The sequence below is a fragment of the Solanum stenotomum genome, chromosome 12 (assembly GCF_019186545.1).
Source record: "Solanum stenotomum isolate F172 chromosome 12, ASM1918654v1, whole genome shotgun sequence".
Lineage (NCBI taxonomy): Eukaryota > Viridiplantae > Streptophyta > Magnoliopsida > Solanales > Solanaceae > Solanum > Solanum stenotomum.
Genome location: NC_064293.1, coordinates 42240664 through 42260237, shown reverse-complemented (window position 1 = coordinate 42260237; position 19574 = coordinate 42240664). Strand labels below are relative to the sequence as shown.

Below are 19574 nucleotides of genomic sequence, written 5' to 3'. Positions count from 1 at the left end.
TATCTTTAATTAACTAAGATATGTTCCTCTTTTTTTTCTTTTTTTTTTTTTTCTCTAAGGAAAAGTCTTATAACAATCCCAACATTAAATGTTTGGAAAATGAACTTTCAGCATAACTCAAATCCATAAGATATATAGTAGCTCATAAGGATACCATGTTAAGAAAATAATTTTATGGGTTTAACTCAATTCAAATAAAGTGATGATTGTCCAATATAATTTAAGTAGATGAAAACCACTTCCTAAACTAAGTACTCCATCTAATGAATTGAGTTTGAATGATGCATGTATTGATATGTAGTCGTCCTAATTATAATTATGCCACTAGAAAATTGTTACGGCTACCACTATTAATTAGCAGTACTAGTTTATGCTTGCATATTATTGCAGTAATTAATTGCTTAGTTTTTTTTGGTTGTAATTGTTTAAAAATTAAGCAATGATAGTGTGCCTAGTTAAACTAGTACTGGATCAAGTCGTATTTCCCACATTTCATATAGATGGCAAATGTCCTTTATTCGAAGTTAATGTATCCTTTTTCCTATCCACTCTCTATAATCTTAATGGCATGACATATTTTTTACTCAATAACGGATAGGTTTGATGAAGTTTAGTAACAATGCAAGAATTTTTTTTGTCATTTTGTCTTTCGCACGGAAATCTGTATGTCTTCGTTCCTCGTAGTTCAATCGATCTCATACTGTTTTATTCGAGCTTGTTTTTCACATGTAGGGCTTCTTAAATGTAATTTCTAAATACGAAGTCAACCTATGTTTCAACTTATTGAATTTTCTTTTTGTAAAAAAAGAAAAACTTCTGGGAATGGTGTTCTGCCGACCTAAAAGTTTGTTTCATGTTACACGAACATATGTACCAAGCCATTTTGATGGCATGATTCCTTGTCTAAACACATGTTTTATTGATAACACGTTACTAAACTGAAACAAACTCTTAAATAGTTTATGGATTTGAATCGATTAATAGACCCTTTATAGTGACATATAAGGTCTATTCATAAAGTTGGAAATGATTAAAACCAACAAAAGGTGCATATCTCCCTAACGAAGATGGGAAAGAAGAGCAATATCATAACTATTGATTTGGCGGTACTTATCCCATTTTTCTTCAAGACATGAAACAAACATTAACTCACAATTAATGGAGGTTTCTATTGTATTTTAGATGGTGTATCTATTGAGGGCGTGAAATAAGAATTGATTTCACAATTCCATCAATAATATATAGTCCACCCCATCTACCCGGACTTTTTGATAGTTATATCTTATATGTATATGCATAGCAAGAAATTTATGATAGGATTATTTTAGGGAAAAAGTAAGGTATTATTGAAGGCGTGTTAACATAAAGAGCCAGAGTCCAAAATCAAGTACCCACCAAAGGCAAACGTTAGATAAAAAGGTATAGCGAATAATCAATTAACTAAATATGAAATTATGGCCCATTTTTTGTCCTCTATATTTTGGCTTCTTCTCAATTGGCCTCATTGTTGAACAACCCCTGGCCCTGGCCCTGGCCCTCTACTTTTTAAAAGTATTTTAAGAGATAAAAATAGGTGTATATTCAAATTAAGAAAAAGTACAAATTAAATCAAACACAGTAAGGTGGATAGAATTATTGATTCAGATAGATATCCCACATATTGTGCTGAAAAATTCTAGTGTAAACTAAAATAAATAGAATCAAGAAACATGTTCATGAGTTATTTGATGAAGTTCATAATATATTATAGCCCCACAACTTTCTAGCGGAAATACATAATGTACATGCTCCCAATTCCTATATTATAGAATCCAAAGAAAATATTCCTGCGATCGATCATGCAATATAGAATATATATATATGTTTAAGCATCCAATCATATGAGGCACTGGAAATGACCAAGAATCTTTTCTACTTTTTTTAATCTTTTCTGAAAAGTTTATGCTTTGCTAAATAAGAAAGAAATCCCAGTATTATATATAGTGTGTTCTAAATTCCCTTGGGGTTGTAGAGAAGAAATGGAATCCTAGTTGGACGCACTATGATTATTATTTTATTTAAATACAAAAAGGAGTAATATATTCAACAATCATTGGAGTGCTTGAATAATGCAAATACTGTAGCTATTACAATCATTATCCATTCACTTTTGTCACCCACGTCTAGTACTAGCAAATGTTTCAGAGCTACATCTCTTTTAATTTTCATTTTCAGCTTCTTCTCATCAAACATAATAATGTCCTCAAATTTCTAATTTATTTAAACTTATCTTAATCCTATAAGTAACTAATATATTTTTCTTACTTTATATGTGCCAAGTTGTAGAACTAATTTAAATGGTTTATTACGATATTCATTGTTTATTAAGTGACTGCATTTTTCGTTGATTAATATATAAAATAAATTCTGATTCATCATCACTAAGTGGCTGTAGTTTAGTGGTAAGAATTCCACGTTGTGGCCGTGGAGACCTGGGCTCGAATCCCAGCAGCCACAATCTCCATTTTTTTTTATCAATTAGTCACTTTTTCACTATTTATGATTTATAAGATATTAAATCCTCATAAAACCTTTTTATTATTTTCGACATGAAATTTACCTTCTAATTATTTTTTAAAGTCAAGTGTCATGGAAACAATATTACCATTTCATCCATTTTTACTTTTTAAAAAGGATTCTATATAATCGAGAATTTCTTGTTGTATTTGGGTCAAATTTGTTGAAAATGGTACTCCAATAATGAATTCATTAACAATTACAACTTGTTGATTACTTACAAATTTATTCAAAGATCAGACCGTCACAAGTATGAATTACGATCTCCTTGTATAATCTTGAATAAATCCTTCCTTTGGACTAACTTAACTTTTGGATTGAGTTAGATCCGAAATTTATTTCTATATCAGATTAGTGTAGATATCCATTAAGCAGTGGTTGGTTGGTCTCTATGCTATCTCAATCTCAATACTAAAGAGTAATAGGGCGGCATCTAATTGAATAAGAAATTGGCTTAGTGTCAGTTGAACTACATTTTCCGTGGGAAAGTCATATAATAGCATTTTACCAAAATTGAATGAAGAATTAATTGTCCTACTTTTCTACATCTAATTGTAAGGTAGAAATACACAATTGAGTAGAGTTACGTTACACATACTTTTCAGTAGACCTACTTAATTCCTACTATATACGTTGTCATCTTTTTATTGGTCGAATAGATCATCAAAATCTCCATGAACTTGACGAGTTTTATTCAGTGCACACCTAAACTTTTACATTGGTCTAATTACACCTCTTGAAAAGGTAATTAGATTAAAGTAAAATTTAGGTGTGCACCGAGTAAAACTTATCAAGATCAGATTTTTTTTTGTTTATATTATTTATACATTCATTATTTATTACAAAGTTGAATTGAAAGCTCAAAACAAATTACAGCAGTCCTAATCTTATCTCTGTTAAATGAATTTAGGCTGATTTTCTGGACTAGTTTTAATATTGGTTCGATTGTAGTCATTAGTCAACTCATGATGGAAAGCTATCAGCTGCCCAAAAAGAAAATCAATTTGCAAAATAAAATGAACCAACTCACACCAATATATTGATGATTATATATATTAATGAACTATACTCCAAATTAGCTGCTGAAGTACCGCTAGAAATTTTAATCATGTGTCTCACGTAACCAATACTGGTACTAAAGTGAAGGAGTTCAAAAATTAGAACTAACTAATTAAGATGACTTACTTTTTATTTCTCTTCTTATAAAAACGATTTGAGTAAAATATAAAAGGATGGTTTTAGAGATTTCCTTATATTTTTTGCTTCGTAACTAATCTTTCTTGTGACTTATATTACTACGCTTGTACTTTTCCATTTGATGAATAATAACATGATGCATCTTTGATAACACTAATACATGTATGTTATGTGGTTGTGAAAACAAAGATTACGTAAGATGTATATCTGTCCAAGTAAGATATCAATAACGACTTTTAGATTAATTGTGAAAAGTCACAATTTTAATTTCTTGGTGAAGTTACAAACTACATGTGACTACTGTTTAATTAGATCTAATTGACAAGTTTCCATTTTGGGTGATGCTTCTTGAGACTTTTATGTACATTATATGAATACTCCTCTCATGTAAATAATTCCACTGAAATCTACAAAACAATTGATTATTCACACAAACTACTCAATTGTTCAATCCTCACAAAAATGAAAATATGATGGTCTACCTTACCTAACTATATGTCCTACACACTAGGGAATAGATACAGTGCCTTTTAAATCAACTTTAAAATAAAAATATCACATTTCTATGTTAAAATCAATTTTTAGTTTTAATATTCATATTTTGTCTTTAATAACATTATCTGGTAGAAATGATATATTATGTTTAAAATTATAAAATCCATTTTTTATATTTAAAATTATAAAATTAAATTTTATTCGATATTTTACGTAAATATGCGACCAAATAAAAATACATAAAATGTGACAGAGTAAGTATAATATAATAACAAATAAACAAATGAGTTGGAGGCCACAGTAGGGACTGCAAGTAGAAGGCAGCGGCCGCCTAAGGGCTAGTTGGATCACCAACATTGTGATGCAATGATTTAGATATTTCATTTTTAATTAAAGATTTCAAATTTGAGTTTCAAAATTAAAAAAGTACTCTATTATTTTAAAAAGTGCTGCCTCTTAAATTGAGCATTATAATACCAAAATTTGAATTAATTATATTTAAATATAAATATCAAATATCAAAAAAAAAAATTAAGCTGAACCCGCCTCCCCGGAACAAGGGTTGGTTGGGTCATATCGACGTAGAATGGCCCATTGCTTAAGGCACCACTATAAGCACATTCTCCCATTATGGACTGTCTCCCCACTTTTTATTCAAACATCCACATTTATTTTCCACAAACCAAACGTTTTATTCAATTAAAGTTGGCATTTTCCGGCCAAAAGCATATCCTTCATTTCTTCAACAGTATGATACTAATTGATACTCTTTCCGTTCCTTTTTATATGTCATTTTTACTATAAATAATTAGTTCATAATGCTTGTCATTTCATAAAATTAATGCATAAATTATAATATTCTTTCTATTTTACCCTTGTGAGTTATTAGTCATGAAAATATACATTTGACCAACATAGAAAAACTAAGTGAAAATTCATACTCATTGGTCAAATTAATTAATCAAAATAAATTAATTTATATTCATTGATTGATTTGACCTTAAAAAATTAAATATGGGTAGAATAATAAACTTACTTAATTTTTTAATGCACTTGAAATCAAAATGGTGACATATAAATAGGAACGGAGGAAGTACTCCCTTGGTTCACTTTTATTCGTTAAATATTTTTTAATTTAATTTTTATTTATTATTTTCAATAAATTAAGTTTTTTTTTCTTTTCAATTTATTTATAATGAGTTAATGTCTTTGAAAAATATAGTGAGTAAATAATTGATATCCTATCAATTAATATGGATAAAATAATAAACAAACTATATTAATTATTATTATTATTATTTTAATAAGTGTGAAGTTAAAATTTAAGAAGTAAATTCGAAAAAAAGTAGAAATAATAACTAACAGAAAGATTGACATTTCTCATTAGACTCCACGTAGATTTAGAGTTGCTTAACGGCTTAAAAGTCTCACCCAACTGATTTTATCCAAATTAAATAATGTAATAGTAAATAATCCAAATTAAACTTTAAAATTTCACAACACCGACTATTTAAATTATAATTGTAAATTTATCCAATAATGCACCCGTCCATCTAATCGTGTTTTATGTAGCAATATATTCAACCGAATATAAAGTTTTAAAATATTAAAATTGATTTGTTTAATATTAGTGATACTGAAACACAATATCAAAGACAATATTGATAAGTTAGTTAATGAAGAGAATATTACTACATCATAATTTAAAATCCAATAGTATATTAAAAATATATATATTAAAGTTTGACATTAATTACTATATAATATTAATGATAGTAAGACATATTAAAATACTTTAAAGAAGTAAATTTGAGAGAGCAATTACCGCATCAACAAATAAAATTTCAATATTATTATTTACTAGGAAATTTGGCCGCGCTTCGCGCAGTTATGAAATATGTAAATTTATTTTAAAAAATAATTATGACACAAAAAATAAAAAATCAATTATAGAAATAAGAAAAATGATAAAATCACAACACAATTTTTTTTGTAGAATTAGAGCTTAAGTGAAATACATTTTTATTATCAAATGTTTTTCAAAAATAAAAGACTGATTTATTAAGATAAAAATTCATATATTATGATGTTAATACATAAAATTCGGATAAACTTATTTAAGGACTTGATTTTTTTTCTTATTTTTGTCAAATGATAAATTTACTATCTGATGAATCTTCCTTTAGTTCGAAAAAAATAAATGATGAACCTAAAAGAAGGAGAAAATAGAAATAAATATTTCTATTTTATTTCTTCTTCGATATTTAATCCTTTCTTTGTCCTTGTTTTTTCTCTTATTATCATCATCTAAATAATTATCATTCTCTATTTTTTATTATCATCTAAATAAATCTCTATTGCTAATTTTTCGTAGATATCTTATATTATTATGGTGATTCATTAGAAGTAGAAGAAATGAACAAATTTAAATGGTTCTTCACCATAAGAAATATCTAATAATTTCGTATTTCAAAACTTAATATGTATTTTTTTGAGCCATGAGTAATTAAATTAAAACGTCTATTAGCATAGTTAGTTGTGTTCTGATAAAGTAACAAATAACTAATTTGAGCCTAAATAAAAATGTAATTTAGTAAAATTTAAAAATTTATAAGAACCTAAAATTTTAAAAATATATATAGAGAGAGAACATATGAAAAAGTAAGTAAAAAGAGAAAAATAACAACACAATTTTGTCAAGTCCTTAATCACAAAAAAAAAGATGATTAAAAATCATATAATCAATGCAATTATTTTTGAATTTTTATTAGGCACCCCTTCTATCCATATCCATGAGCCTTTTCATGGAGTCAAACTAAAGTATAACTCTGATACTATAACAATAATATAGAATATCACTATTTCAAATATGGAATAAAAATAATAATCTTGAGTAAGAATCTATTGAAAAAAAATTTGAATTTATATAGACAAAATTGAAGAAATTAATATAATAAGGTATCTTAAATTTTGAAATTGAATAGTTGGAGGTTATGAATATAAAAATTTAAAGAAAAAGAGTTAATAATATTAGTTAAAGTAAAAGTTCAATTAGGTATAAGTTATGGAGATAAGACTTTTAAAATAAATAAAAGAAGGAAAAAATAAAATAATGAAGACCAGAAAAAACTCATGAACTATTCAACATTTGTTGGGTGTTTAAGTTTTATTAGGAAAGCAAGCAAATCAACTTCTTCTCTTTTTGTACTACTCCAATGTGTTTAACAAAAGTGAAAGAGGAAAAAAAATTAGACAAATATCTTGAAATATTAAAATTGAGACTTTTAATTTTTTGTAACAAAGAATAATAATGAGTGTAAATAATTTTTCTGACATTTAAGTATACCAATAAATAGAGGAGTAGTAATTGATATATTTATTTTTTGTACAATAATAAGTAAATAAGAAAATATGAAAAATTGTTGGAAAAAAAGATAAATAGAATCTTTGGCCAAATAGAGGTGCAACTTCATTTCTCTATGAGATTTTTAAGTACAACAATATGTAATAGCTATAAGAAATGTATCATAGATAATATACTTTCAAGCATGGAAAAATTTTAGAATATTGAAATCAAAACAATACATTAATGAATCTTTAAAATATTGGAAGCATTCAAACTTTATACTAATATGATCATCTCTCTTGATGAATCTTTCATTTTGATGATCTTGTACTAAATTAATATGAACATCTCTTTATAATGAATCTTTGATTTTCATCAAAGTAAAGAACACATCATGTTACTATCTTTTCTATGATTTCTTATGAAAAAGATGAAGAATAATTTATTTTTTTTAAAAGAGAAAAAAAAACTACACTAATTGAAAGAAAGAATGAGAAAAAAAATTACAATAATGGAAAGAAAGAATGAGAAAAATGAAAAATGAAAAATGAATATTCAACCTCTCCATGGATGATTGTAATTTATAGATTTGATAATCCACAAGAATAAGTTGAAGAGACATTTATTTATGTAGAGAATATGAATAGATGGAGGTTTTTTGTAACTCAATAGATTAAATTAGAATAGTAAATATGATTGTTTTTTTTATTTAATAAATAAAATATTTAATGAAAAGAATTAAGAAAAAAATCTTAAAAAGGGAGAAAAAAAAATGGAGGCCATAGAGAGGTGTCACATCACCTTGTCTATGTTTCTCCTTTATATTATATATAGATTAGTATCCTTCTATTTTTAAAAAATTATATACTATATCGGTTTACTTTTACTTGTTCCTTGATGAAAAAATAATTTTTCATTTTTTGTAAAAAAAAAAAAAATGTATTATTATTTTTTGGAATTTTTACACAAATCTCATATGATAAGAACTAATTATATGTAAAAAAAAAGTATTATTATTTGTAATTTTTTTAATCATAATTTTTTTTAAAAAATATGATAAAATAAATTATATATTTAGATAATTTTTCCATTTTTTTTTTTTTTATGTTTTACCGAGCATCTACTGTTTATTCCTCAAATCACCTTTTTAGACCTAAAACATCAATAAGCAAGGCAAGTTTAATAAAATAATGTCAATTACTCCTTCGTTTCATATTTAATGATCACTTTTCGTTTTATACGTTATTTAAGAAATTATAAATAAGAAGATAATTTTATTAATTTATCTCTTAAAAACTTTTTGAGAATTTTACAAATAAATATGAACACTTTAAAAAAGAACTAATTATAAGAATAATATAAAAAATTATAATTAATATTTTCTTGATTTAATAAGATGAATAACTAGATAAAATAACTACTTTTATTACTATAATTTTTTAACTAATATGAGATTGATGGAGTATTATTTTGTAAACCAAATTCGATTGGGACAAGTAAAAGTGAGGAGAAAGTAATAGAAAAGTTGTTATAAAGGAAATAAACATGTTGGTCACTCTTGACCAAGAAAATCGTGTTAAGTAGAGGTGAGGGATGACGAAATAATGAAAGCTATTCTTGAAAATTAAATAACAGTAAAATTAATTTGTCGATAAGTATTAAATTATACTAAGTATTGTGCATGAACCTGAACTAGTAGTTTATAGATATACGGTAGCTGTCGTGTTCTTGAGATAATCGTCCTTCCCTCAAATACCCCTTTTATTGTCCTTTCTGTTTTGTTTTTCTTTCTATTTTAATATCGCTTTGAGTTCACGCTTACCAATTACTTATAATCAATTACAGATGTGAAGAACTATATGGGTTTCCTAAATTCTTGCTTAATTTTGATTGCGTGAACCCCATGTTTGGTTTCTTGATACAAAATTCGAAGCAACTTTTGTTTTGTATTTCTCTGCTTTGAGTGAAATTTGTTGAGGAATTTATGATACTTTCGGTTTACTTATGCTTTTACACTGAGAAAGTTGTTCTGAATTTGGTGCAAGATTGAAGGTAAAGAAAAGGGGAAATTTCTGAATTTAATAAGTTATAGTGAAAAAAAGAACAAGCGGATCACAAGAAGATCGAATCGACACAAAACAAAGTATATATTCTCTTCTGCCCTTTTTCTGCATATTAGTATACTGTTTTTATTCTTTGCTTTCTAAGTTATGAGTGCAAAACATGTTGCTTTATGGAAGTTAGGATTATATAATTTTGGATATTGAAAATTTGGGGTATTGAGAAATTGAATATTTTTTATTTTTTTTTGTTATATGCAAAATAACAGAGAAATGGCAACTCAAGTGGAGGCTCCGAATGGAATTAGGTCACGAGGGAAGCATTATTACACAATGTGGCAAACTGTATTTGAAGTGGATACGAAATACGTGCCGATCAAACCTATTGGGAGAGGAGCTTATGGTGTGGTTTGTTCCTCAGTGAATAGGGAGACAAATGAAAAAGTTGCTATCAAGAAAATTAATAACGTGTTTTCGAATAGAATTGATGCGCTCAGAACTCTAAGAGAATTGAAGTTATTGCGGCATATAAGGCATGAGAATGTGATTGCTTTGAAGGATGTGATGATGCCTATTCATAGAAATAGTTTCAAGGATATCTATTTGGTTTATGAGTTGATGGATACGGATCTTAATCATATCATTAAGTCGCCGCAGCCTTTATCTGATGATCATTGCAAGTATTTTCTTTTTCAGGTATTGGCTAGCTTGTGAACCCATTTCTGTTTGCTGTCCTTATTGCTCTTAATACACATAATGCATTTATACTTTTCTAATTCCATCTTAATGGTTAGTTTTTGAGCACTTGATTGAGTTTTATCTTCTCGATGTTTAGCTGTCGGTTGCATTCAGGATTCTCAGTTTTATCTGATATCTAGATGGAGAAATGAAGGGAAGAAGAGAGGTAGAAGAAAAAACTACTTTCCTAAGCAAAAAGTTTACCCTTTTTGACAATTTTACTTGTAGCAAGCAGACCAAAGAGTAAAATGATATCAAATTGCTAAAATTGAACTAGCTATATCATTCTCTTTTTGGCTACCTTTTGTTATCAACTGTCAAGTAACTCGTATGTTCGCCTCTATCTAGTTTTAGTGTGTTTCTCTTCATGAAACGTATAGTTCAAATAAGCTTGACCCGTTTGACATGTAACGGACATCATCAAGTGGCAATTACGGAGGTTGCTGGTTGAAAAATTGATGTAGTTTCTACTTGTTCTGCAATTTTTACTGTATACTGTATTAAAAAATTACTGTACACAAGCTGTTGGTAGAATTAAATGGTGCTCCAGTTGAAACCTTTCCACAGATTTTTTCCCTCATTTGGGTCCTTAGATTAATGGAGTATACTGGAAAGATTATAATATAGACGTTTGATCAGAAACATTCATGTAGTGCATTGTGTAGTAACCAAAGAAGTCTTATAGATGTTAACTTATGAGAAAACTATTCTCCTTCTGCACTAGTCTTGTAGAACTTTCAGAAGTTGTGAGAGAATTCATAAAACTTGGATTGCTAAGCTGGAAAGTACCCCAAAGGAGTTCTAATTTCCTGGTACAAGAAGAAAATCTAGGAAGACAAATAGTGTTGGAACTACGGCGTTTATTGTGATTTTTTCTGCTAAATGAACCTTGCTTTAATGCTAGATTGTTCTTGGGTGTGTTATCTTTTGAAGTTCACTTAATCTTGATTGTGCATCATACATCACAGCTATAGAATTGAACAGTTCCACTTTCCACAAAAGGAAGTTGGTAAATAATTGAATAGTATTGAAGGTAATAGAAATTGATTGAAAAATTCCTTTCTTAATCTGAGATACTTAACGACATTTTCCCCTGCACCAGCTGATTTGCGTATGCTATAATCTTTTAGAGACATTACTTTTTTCTTGCCAGCATTAATCATCAGTATATCAGAAGTCTGTTTCTACATTAAGCAAGCTTGATATCATTACTGCACCTCTTGATCTCCATCGGTTCTAATGTGTTCTTTCTAACCAACCACTTTTCATGTGATGTGTACTTGTGTAGCTCCTTCGTGGCTTGAAATATCTCCATTCAGCTAATATTCTTCACCGGGACTTGAAACCTGGGAATCTCCTTGTGAACGCCAACTGTGAGTTAAAGATTTGTGACTTTGGACTGGCTAGGACTAGCAGAGACAATGGGCAGTTCATGACTGAATATGTTGTAACTCGTTGGTATCGTGCGCCTGAGCTACTTCTTTGCTGTGACAATTATGGAACATCCATTGATGTCTGGTCTGTTGGATGCATCTTTGCAGAAATTCTTGGCCGGAAGCCTCTATTCCCAGGAACTGAGTGCCTCAATCAGCTTAAACTTATTCTCAATATCCTTGGTAGCCAGCCTGAAGCTGATCTTCATTTCATTGATAACCCAAGGGCTAAAGGATTCATCCGATCTCTTCCTTTTACCCGAGGAGCTCACTTTTCTTCTCTTTTCCCTCATGCTGATCCTTTAGCAATAGACTTACTGCAGCGAATGCTCATTTTTGATCCCTCAAAGAGAATAACAGTTACAGAAGCTCTCTATCACCCTTACCTATCAAGTCTTTTTGATCCAACGTGCAATCTTCCCGCTCAATTTCCTCTTAATCTGAATATTGATGAGAATATGGCAGAACCATTGATTCGGGAGATGATGCTGAGAGAAATCTTTCATTACCATCCTGAAGCAGCTTATATCAACACATTTTACTAGTTTCCGTCTATGTAGTAGTACTATATTACTTCCGATTGGGACACAAGAAGAAGACCTAAGCAAAGAAAGGTAAGTGGGATTTTTTGTTCTGTACTATGATAAAAATACACAGTTAAGATGTTGTGGTCACTTGGAGACATTTGGAGCAGGGAGGTGATCAATCCGAGGATCACTTAAGGTTATAATTGGTGACTTCATTTCATCTTCTTTACTTTTAGATTATTAGTGAGAGTAAGTTGTCTCCGTATGACCTATAGGTCACAGATTTGAGTTATGAAATCAAATTATTGATGCTTGTGTCAGGGTAAGCTACCTACCGGCTGCATCACACACCCCTTATCCTGTCCCGGAATGCATACTTGGTACACCGAGCTGCCTTTTTTCTTGTACTTTTTAGATTGTTACTCCTTCGTATGAAATATTTTTGATGTGTATTGAACTGAGGACCGAATAAGGCAATCTATTTAGCCTGTCCATATGGACCCTTGGACTAGACTTCTTGTAAGCTGTACATAATTTATGGGCTAAGCTTCCCATTTTCCTTCCAGCTCGAGTGTTATTGGCTTCATTGATCCTTTTCTTAGTGCTATTCAATGGTATATGCAGCTAGTGGACTGCCATTATAACTTGGAGAATATCGATAAGAATTTTATACTATAAATATTACTTAGAAGATAACATGTACCTGACCATAAAAATTGATATTGGTAGCATGAAAAGTAAGCTAATTTACCTGTTATAATGGGTTAAGAATTAAGATATACTATCAAAAAGAATTTACAGTCAGTGTATAAAAGTTATATCTTCGAACAAATATAAGTACGACTCTCTCTTTAGATGCTCATTAACATTCAGAGTTACTAAAGCGAGCTGATAAGACTATATGCTTAACATGAAAGTTACAAGTCTCGTGTACTAGAAGTTAAAATGATCACGAAATCTAAAAATCAGTTGCTCTAATTGATTTTATTATAAGATTTGTTAGCATTTGTTCTAATCTCCATTCATAAGTTATATTAAGAAGGCTCTTTTTTCCCTTTTCTTAACTAAAATTAAAAAAAAAAACTAAAAAAATAGCCCAAGACTTTCCTTTAAGGTTGATACAAGTTTTGTTAACCAAATATATTAATTGGGCTGACATAGCCAGACCAGTTAGCCTCTCTGGGCCATATGCAAATAGAGTTTGACAAATCTTCTACAATAAAGACTAGTCACCTGTGGCCCACTCGCAGAGTAACCTGGAACAACAACAATAACATATTCCATATGTGGGGTACAATATATGCAAATCTTACAATTACCCTGTGGAGGTAGAAAGTTGGTTTTCGAAAAACAAGAGTAAGCACGAAATATGTGACAATTATTTGAAATGTCTAACTTCCCACCAGTAGAGTAGGTGGTGATTAGTGCTGAATTGTGCACTCGAAAAGTCTGCAAAACTAAATAAATATGTTCAGCTACACTAGCATTTCAACCAAGTCGTTGTAGTATAGTGGTAAGTATTCCCGCCTGTCACGCGGGTGACCCGGGTTCGATCCCCGGCAGCGGCGTTCTGTTTTTTCTTTTCTTTTTGCTCCTTACCTAATTTTATTGGTAATTAGGGTGAGATTTCATTTCAACCAACAGTTAAAATAGTAAAGCAGTATATTTGCATCTTCTTTCTTGTCTTGTACTTTGATGTAACAAATGGTTTACATACCAAATAAAGGAAGAGAAATATTTACAGTCAATATCACGTTATATGCTTATAGTGGAAATATGCAAAATTAAGAAATTTCAAGTTGTTGACTAGCTGGTAACGTCATAAAAAAGTAACTCAAGTACTAAAACGTCTTTAGTTAATCTTTATAAATGAATGGACATGAGAGAAACTATACATGTAGAAATAGCTAGCTCTAAGCGTGTTTAATTGAGTAAGTAAAGAGAGGATTATATTAATCAATTAATTAGACGATCGAACACCTTGATTAACGAATATGCTTATTGTGATACTTTAGTTGTGGAGACTGACACAAATTAAAAATAAGATATGTACACAAAGGAAAACAGAAGGGAAGAAAATGATAGGTCACCAAACCTTTATTGTTTTGTGGTGGTGCACTAGTTGAACACTTTTCTTCCACCTAAGTTCAATTTATATGCTATATAAGGCAGTATATTATGCCTCTTATACATGAATCTCCAATCTCCAAAATAGTTAAGTCATATACTAGTTTAGTTTATAATTGGCTACAAAGAAACTATTCAAATAAGGCTGCCAAGAAATTGTCAAAAATTTAGGTTCATTCAGGTTCTGAATATTATGATACAAATATCTACTCCAATGAATCAGTACATTCTGTTATGACACAAGAGCACCTAATTCCTGACGAGCAATTTAAATTACTATAGTCAAATGCTAGAGACTAGAGAGTGAATTGTTAACAAGGATAACTTATTCTAGATCTCAAGTCTAAACCAATGTCGAACATATTGGGTAATCTCAACAGCCTGTCTATGGCAAGGTCCATGAGGGGTTGGGTGGCTCGGGCGGAGTCATAATCGAACATTATGCTTGCTTATTGGATTTAGTTAAGAAATAAAGTTGCACATTTACTATCAGCTACAACTTTTGGCATGATAGTAAGCATTTTATCCTAACAAGTGATATTACATGCCCAAGACCGTGCACTAAGGCTAGGACTGTTAACACAATAAATTTTGAAACTAACTCAACTCAAAAACTATAGTTCAAAGATAATTTCATTCTTGAACAATGGTGGAACACTTGAACATAACCATTTCGAATATAAAACTAAGACATGTTATTACATAGTACATATATACTTTATTTAGTTGCAGGTCGTATTTGTCGAGTGCCTTGGCCAACACTGTCTCTGACTAAATAAACACTAGAAAATTCGATAAAATGAAGAAGTCGGTGGGTTTTTGAGATGCAGATGCATGCGTGTTGAATCTTGACATATATATATATAAAGAGTACCTCTTCGCCATTCTTAAGGGGTCTGATATTATCGTACGGCAACGAAAATTTGTCGGTGACCTTAATTCTCTTTAATGTCTTAATTAATCTACATATATATTTTAAGCTCAACTTTTTGAAATGGTACGTGAGGTAAATTCTGAAGTGAGATTTTTCACTTTTCTTAAACAAGAGAACTCGAGTGCATAATAAAATATGTTTAGTACATAGTAAATTATTTTGTACATTACACACTTAACCCCATGTGCAATAGAATCTTCCAAATAGTAAAACCAAGTGGTTATGTAATATGTATGTATTCAAGTTTCTCTCATACCTACCTTAATAAAATAAAAGATTAACCAATAGGAAGCCACTCTTTTTCAACGCTTTACGTAATAAGTTTAGAAATTGTTTGGCGTGAGGCATAATGTATAATAATTTTGGGATAAAATATAGAATTATTTTATCTTGTATTTGATTGGAACTATTAGACAGTTATTAAATTATTTATTCTACCAGTTATATTATAGTGATTGATTATATAACTTATTCCATATTAATTAATTCTGAGATAACTTGTTTCCAAACAAACTAAATTTTATATTTGATTGATGGTCGCGTTACTTTATTTCAATGACCATCAACATAGTCTATAAAATGAATCTTCATTACTATCAAAAGCCCCTTCCTCCTCCTCTTCTTATTCAATATATATTAGTAAAAAAAAAAAAAAAACTCTCTGCCCGTATAATATTTCTATCTCTGTTCTTCTCTCATACTCTGTTTTCAAAAAATTCAAAAATATTTATCTTTCTCTTCCTATTTCATTCATATATTTTGATGCATAACTATAGAGCCTTGATTTTTGATGTACTTTAAGATTCATGACTCCAGTAATCAGTGAAGTTCTTCTTTCTGGTTTTACAATTAACTCAACGCTTCGTCGTGGAACTCACTTAGTCCAATCCTTCTCTGTTGTCTTCCTCTACTGGTTCTACGTGTTCTCATGAAAATACTCTGTTTTATCCTCGCTAACAAAAGTTAAACTTCTTGATTCTGATTTAGTTATTATTACTGATATTTATTTAGTTATAACGCGTTAAATTACTAGTATTATGGCTTCTCCTAGTGGAAATTCTTCATCAGGGTCAGATGATCTGCAACAACTAATGGATCAAAGGAAACGTAAAAGAATGATATCGAACAGGGAATCAGCAAGAAGATCAAGAATGAAGAAGCAGACGCATTTGAATGAATTAATGGCTCAAGTGAATCAACTGAAGGAACAAAATAACCAAATTGTGAGTAACATAAATATGGTGAATCAGGTTTATTTGAATGTGGAGGCAGAGAACTCTGTTCTCAGAGCACAAATGGCAGAGTTGAGTAATAGGCTACAGTCTTTAAATGAGATCATAAATTGCATCAACTCAGCAAATTCAACAATTGATGAAACAGAGATTAATTGTGAAGATGATTTCTTGAATCCTTGGAATTTGCTACATGTGAATCAGCCAATTATGGCTTCTGCTGATGCTTTCATGTACTGATTTAGTATCATTTTGGTCATTGAAAAGTCGATTTTTTTAAAAAAAGACAATGTTGTTGTTGGGATTCTTGGATTGGCTCTAGATGAAGGCGCTTGGTTAGGTTCACTAATAAATAATTGGATTTGATAAAATAGTTGATGACGCCTTCTCGATTTGTAAGAGCTTGGACTGTTACTCTATTGTATTGTAGCTTATGTTTTCGAATATGACATTTGGATAAATTGTATCAATTTTTTTCATTGTTACCTCATTTTTCACAATTTGAAGTATAAATCTGTAATATTAAAAGGAAAAAAAAATAAGTTATAGGATAGAATTATTATTTTAAAAAAAAAGGTAAAGTATAAAATACAATAACATAATCAGTAATTCTAATGAAATTTGGAGATGGTAAGATAGAGAGGTTTTTTCTGATAGACCTTTGAATAAGATAAAATATATTAAAGCAGTTTGAAAAGAGAAATACATAAATGAAAGTAATAATAACAACAAAATATAGGGTTGTACACAATATAATGAAGAAAAATTATAACGAAACAAAATAATACAATAGTCAAAACACAAATAAAAAGATAATAATCAGAATCGAAAAAACAAAATTCATTGATACTATAAAGTAAATTTTCACTAACAGTTTAACAAATGTGTATTTAAAGTAACAGTAGAAAACCATCCAATATTACCAGATTAATTATTAAGTTTAATTATTGTTAGAGATTAATTATGAAGTGGCTAGTCTCTCTTGTTATTTTATTTTGGACAAATTACTTAACTATACTCCTTTACTTACTTTAATATCCATTTATCCCTACTTATTTCAAAAATTTCAAAAATCCCTTATTTACATATGTATCCCGCATGTATCCCATGCACAACACTATGTATCCCGCTATGTGGAATGTATCAAACGCTATGTATCCCGCTATGTAGAATGTATCAAACTTAATGTATCCTGTGCACAACGCTATGTATCCCGCTATGTGGAATGTATCAAACCTAATGTATCTCGTGAACAACGCTATGTATCCCGCAAACATCATTTTTAAGGGATTTTCAGTAAATAAAAAACTAGAAGGGATAGAATGTTATTAAGTATTTATAATATGTGGTTCCTATAATTTATACTTTAATTTTATTAAAGATAATTCCATCGTTGGCTTGTGTGTAACACACTTCTATGCTCTTTGTTTTAAGTTAATCTCTCTTTTTATTTTTTTGTTTAATTACTTTTAGTGAGGAAATAATGAAAGGACCGTGAGAACCAAACACAAATTCTCATAAGTGTGCGATAACTTCTATTTATTTATTTTCAACTTTTCGGCTTGTAGAGTATATTAGCAATATTTTTTTCCTTTAATTATATTTTCTAGTGAGTGCTTTAAGATCAATTTTAGTTTCACTTTATGGCAAAGTAGTGACATAAGTTTATTTAACATATAATATAATCACTTGTTAATTTTTGCTCAATCGATCTTTAGACTTTGATAAATGGAAAATATATATTATAGATGAATTTTCTGGTGGAGGTTTGTTATCATTTATCTAATCTAATAAAGGTTAGGCCGGACGTGCTGGAAAATAAAATATCTATAAATGGAAATATATATCAGGCTTGAATTATTGGGGAAGAAAAATACAATATAAGAATATGATTAAGATAATACAACAAACTAAACCTAACTATGCCTAATAATTGTCTAGAAAATTACTTAAATCTGCGTCACTATAGCATAATCATATTTTCTATTTTTTCTCGTTTTGGCGCTTTCTCTATGATTGGATAAATGCATTGTGTTCAAACAATTTGCAAATTCTGGATCAGATTATTAAAACTTAAAAGGATGTCATGCTGTTTGCATACTTTAGTTCCTTCATATTGAATTTATTAAATTTGGTCTAAAAAGTAGTAAGTGGTTGAAATGAAAAAGAGAAACCAAATTGTTCCTCATTTGTAGATTTAAACATTTCAGCTACTAACAAAATCGACTATACAATGTATAAAACTTCATTAATCTAATTTCATTGAGAGATTTTAACTAAAAAGTGAGTTTAATGGGTAATGAAAGCACCACATACATACATCTGACCTAATTTGTATAATTAAAAAAGTTTCTTGAGTTCTTGTAAAGGGTAGCCCTACATCTAAGCACTTCAAACATACTTATTTTACTTAAAATATTTTTTTTAATTTAAATAAAGGGCTATTGGAAACACACGTTCAAGAAGGTTTTGTCTACTGAAAAATAGGAGAAGAAGGTTTTGTCTACTTCAATAGAGATTAATAAGTGATATCTAAGTTATTGTAAATACATGTTTTACGCCTTCAAAAAGTAAATATAATTAAATTTTCATAAACAATTTACTTATCTGATTCACCCTTAAATATTTGCACGATGTTCTCGAGTAGGTTCAAGATTTTTGTTGAACTTTAACTTCGTTTATTTTTGTAAATTTTGAAGGAATATTGTAATTTAATTCAACTTATACAATTTTTAACGAACAAAGTTACTTGATAGTATTGATTTTCTTCTGGTGCAACACTTTCCTTGAGCCGTGTGTTCTTTCTGATTGGCATACCATAATCACAAAAGGAGGATTAACTGTAATGCTTTACATTAAAAAGGGGATTTCCATAATTAAGTTCACCATGGAGAAAGAAACTTGTTATAAATAGGTGAATTATAATACT

General features: G+C 29.4%; 2 protein-coding genes and 2 non-coding genes across 4 annotated transcripts; all 4 read left to right on the top strand.

The window, feature by feature from the left end:
* Positions 1-2424: 2424 nt before the first annotated feature.
* TRNAH-GUG (transfer RNA histidin (anticodon GUG)) lies at positions 2425-2496 on the top strand. Its single transcript has one exon. It is a non-coding gene; the product is annotated as a tRNA-His (tRNA).
* A 6782-nt stretch (positions 2497-9278) lies between these two features.
* On the top strand, positions 9279-12923 carry LOC125849548 (mitogen-activated protein kinase 7-like). Its single transcript, XM_049529640.1, has 3 exons — positions 9279-9737; positions 9924-10350; positions 11681-12923. Exons 2-3 carry the CDS (start codon positions 9928-9930, stop codon positions 12368-12370), a joined length of 1113 nt encoding a protein of 370 aa, XP_049385597.1. The 5' UTR covers positions 9279-9737; positions 9924-9927; the 3' UTR covers positions 12371-12923.
* A 925-nt stretch (positions 12924-13848) lies between these two features.
* Positions 13849-13920, top strand: TRNAD-GUC (transfer RNA aspartic acid (anticodon GUC)). Its single transcript has one exon. It is a non-coding gene; the product is annotated as a tRNA-Asp (tRNA).
* Positions 13921-16100: 2180 nt separating this feature from the next.
* LOC125849562 (bZIP transcription factor 11-like) lies at positions 16101-17018 on the top strand. Its single transcript, XM_049529663.1, has one exon. The coding sequence runs from the start codon at positions 16451-16453 to the stop codon at positions 16883-16885; it is 435 nt and encodes a 144-aa protein (XP_049385620.1). The 5' UTR covers positions 16101-16450; the 3' UTR covers positions 16886-17018.
* The last annotated feature ends 2556 nt before the right edge of the window (positions 17019-19574 follow it).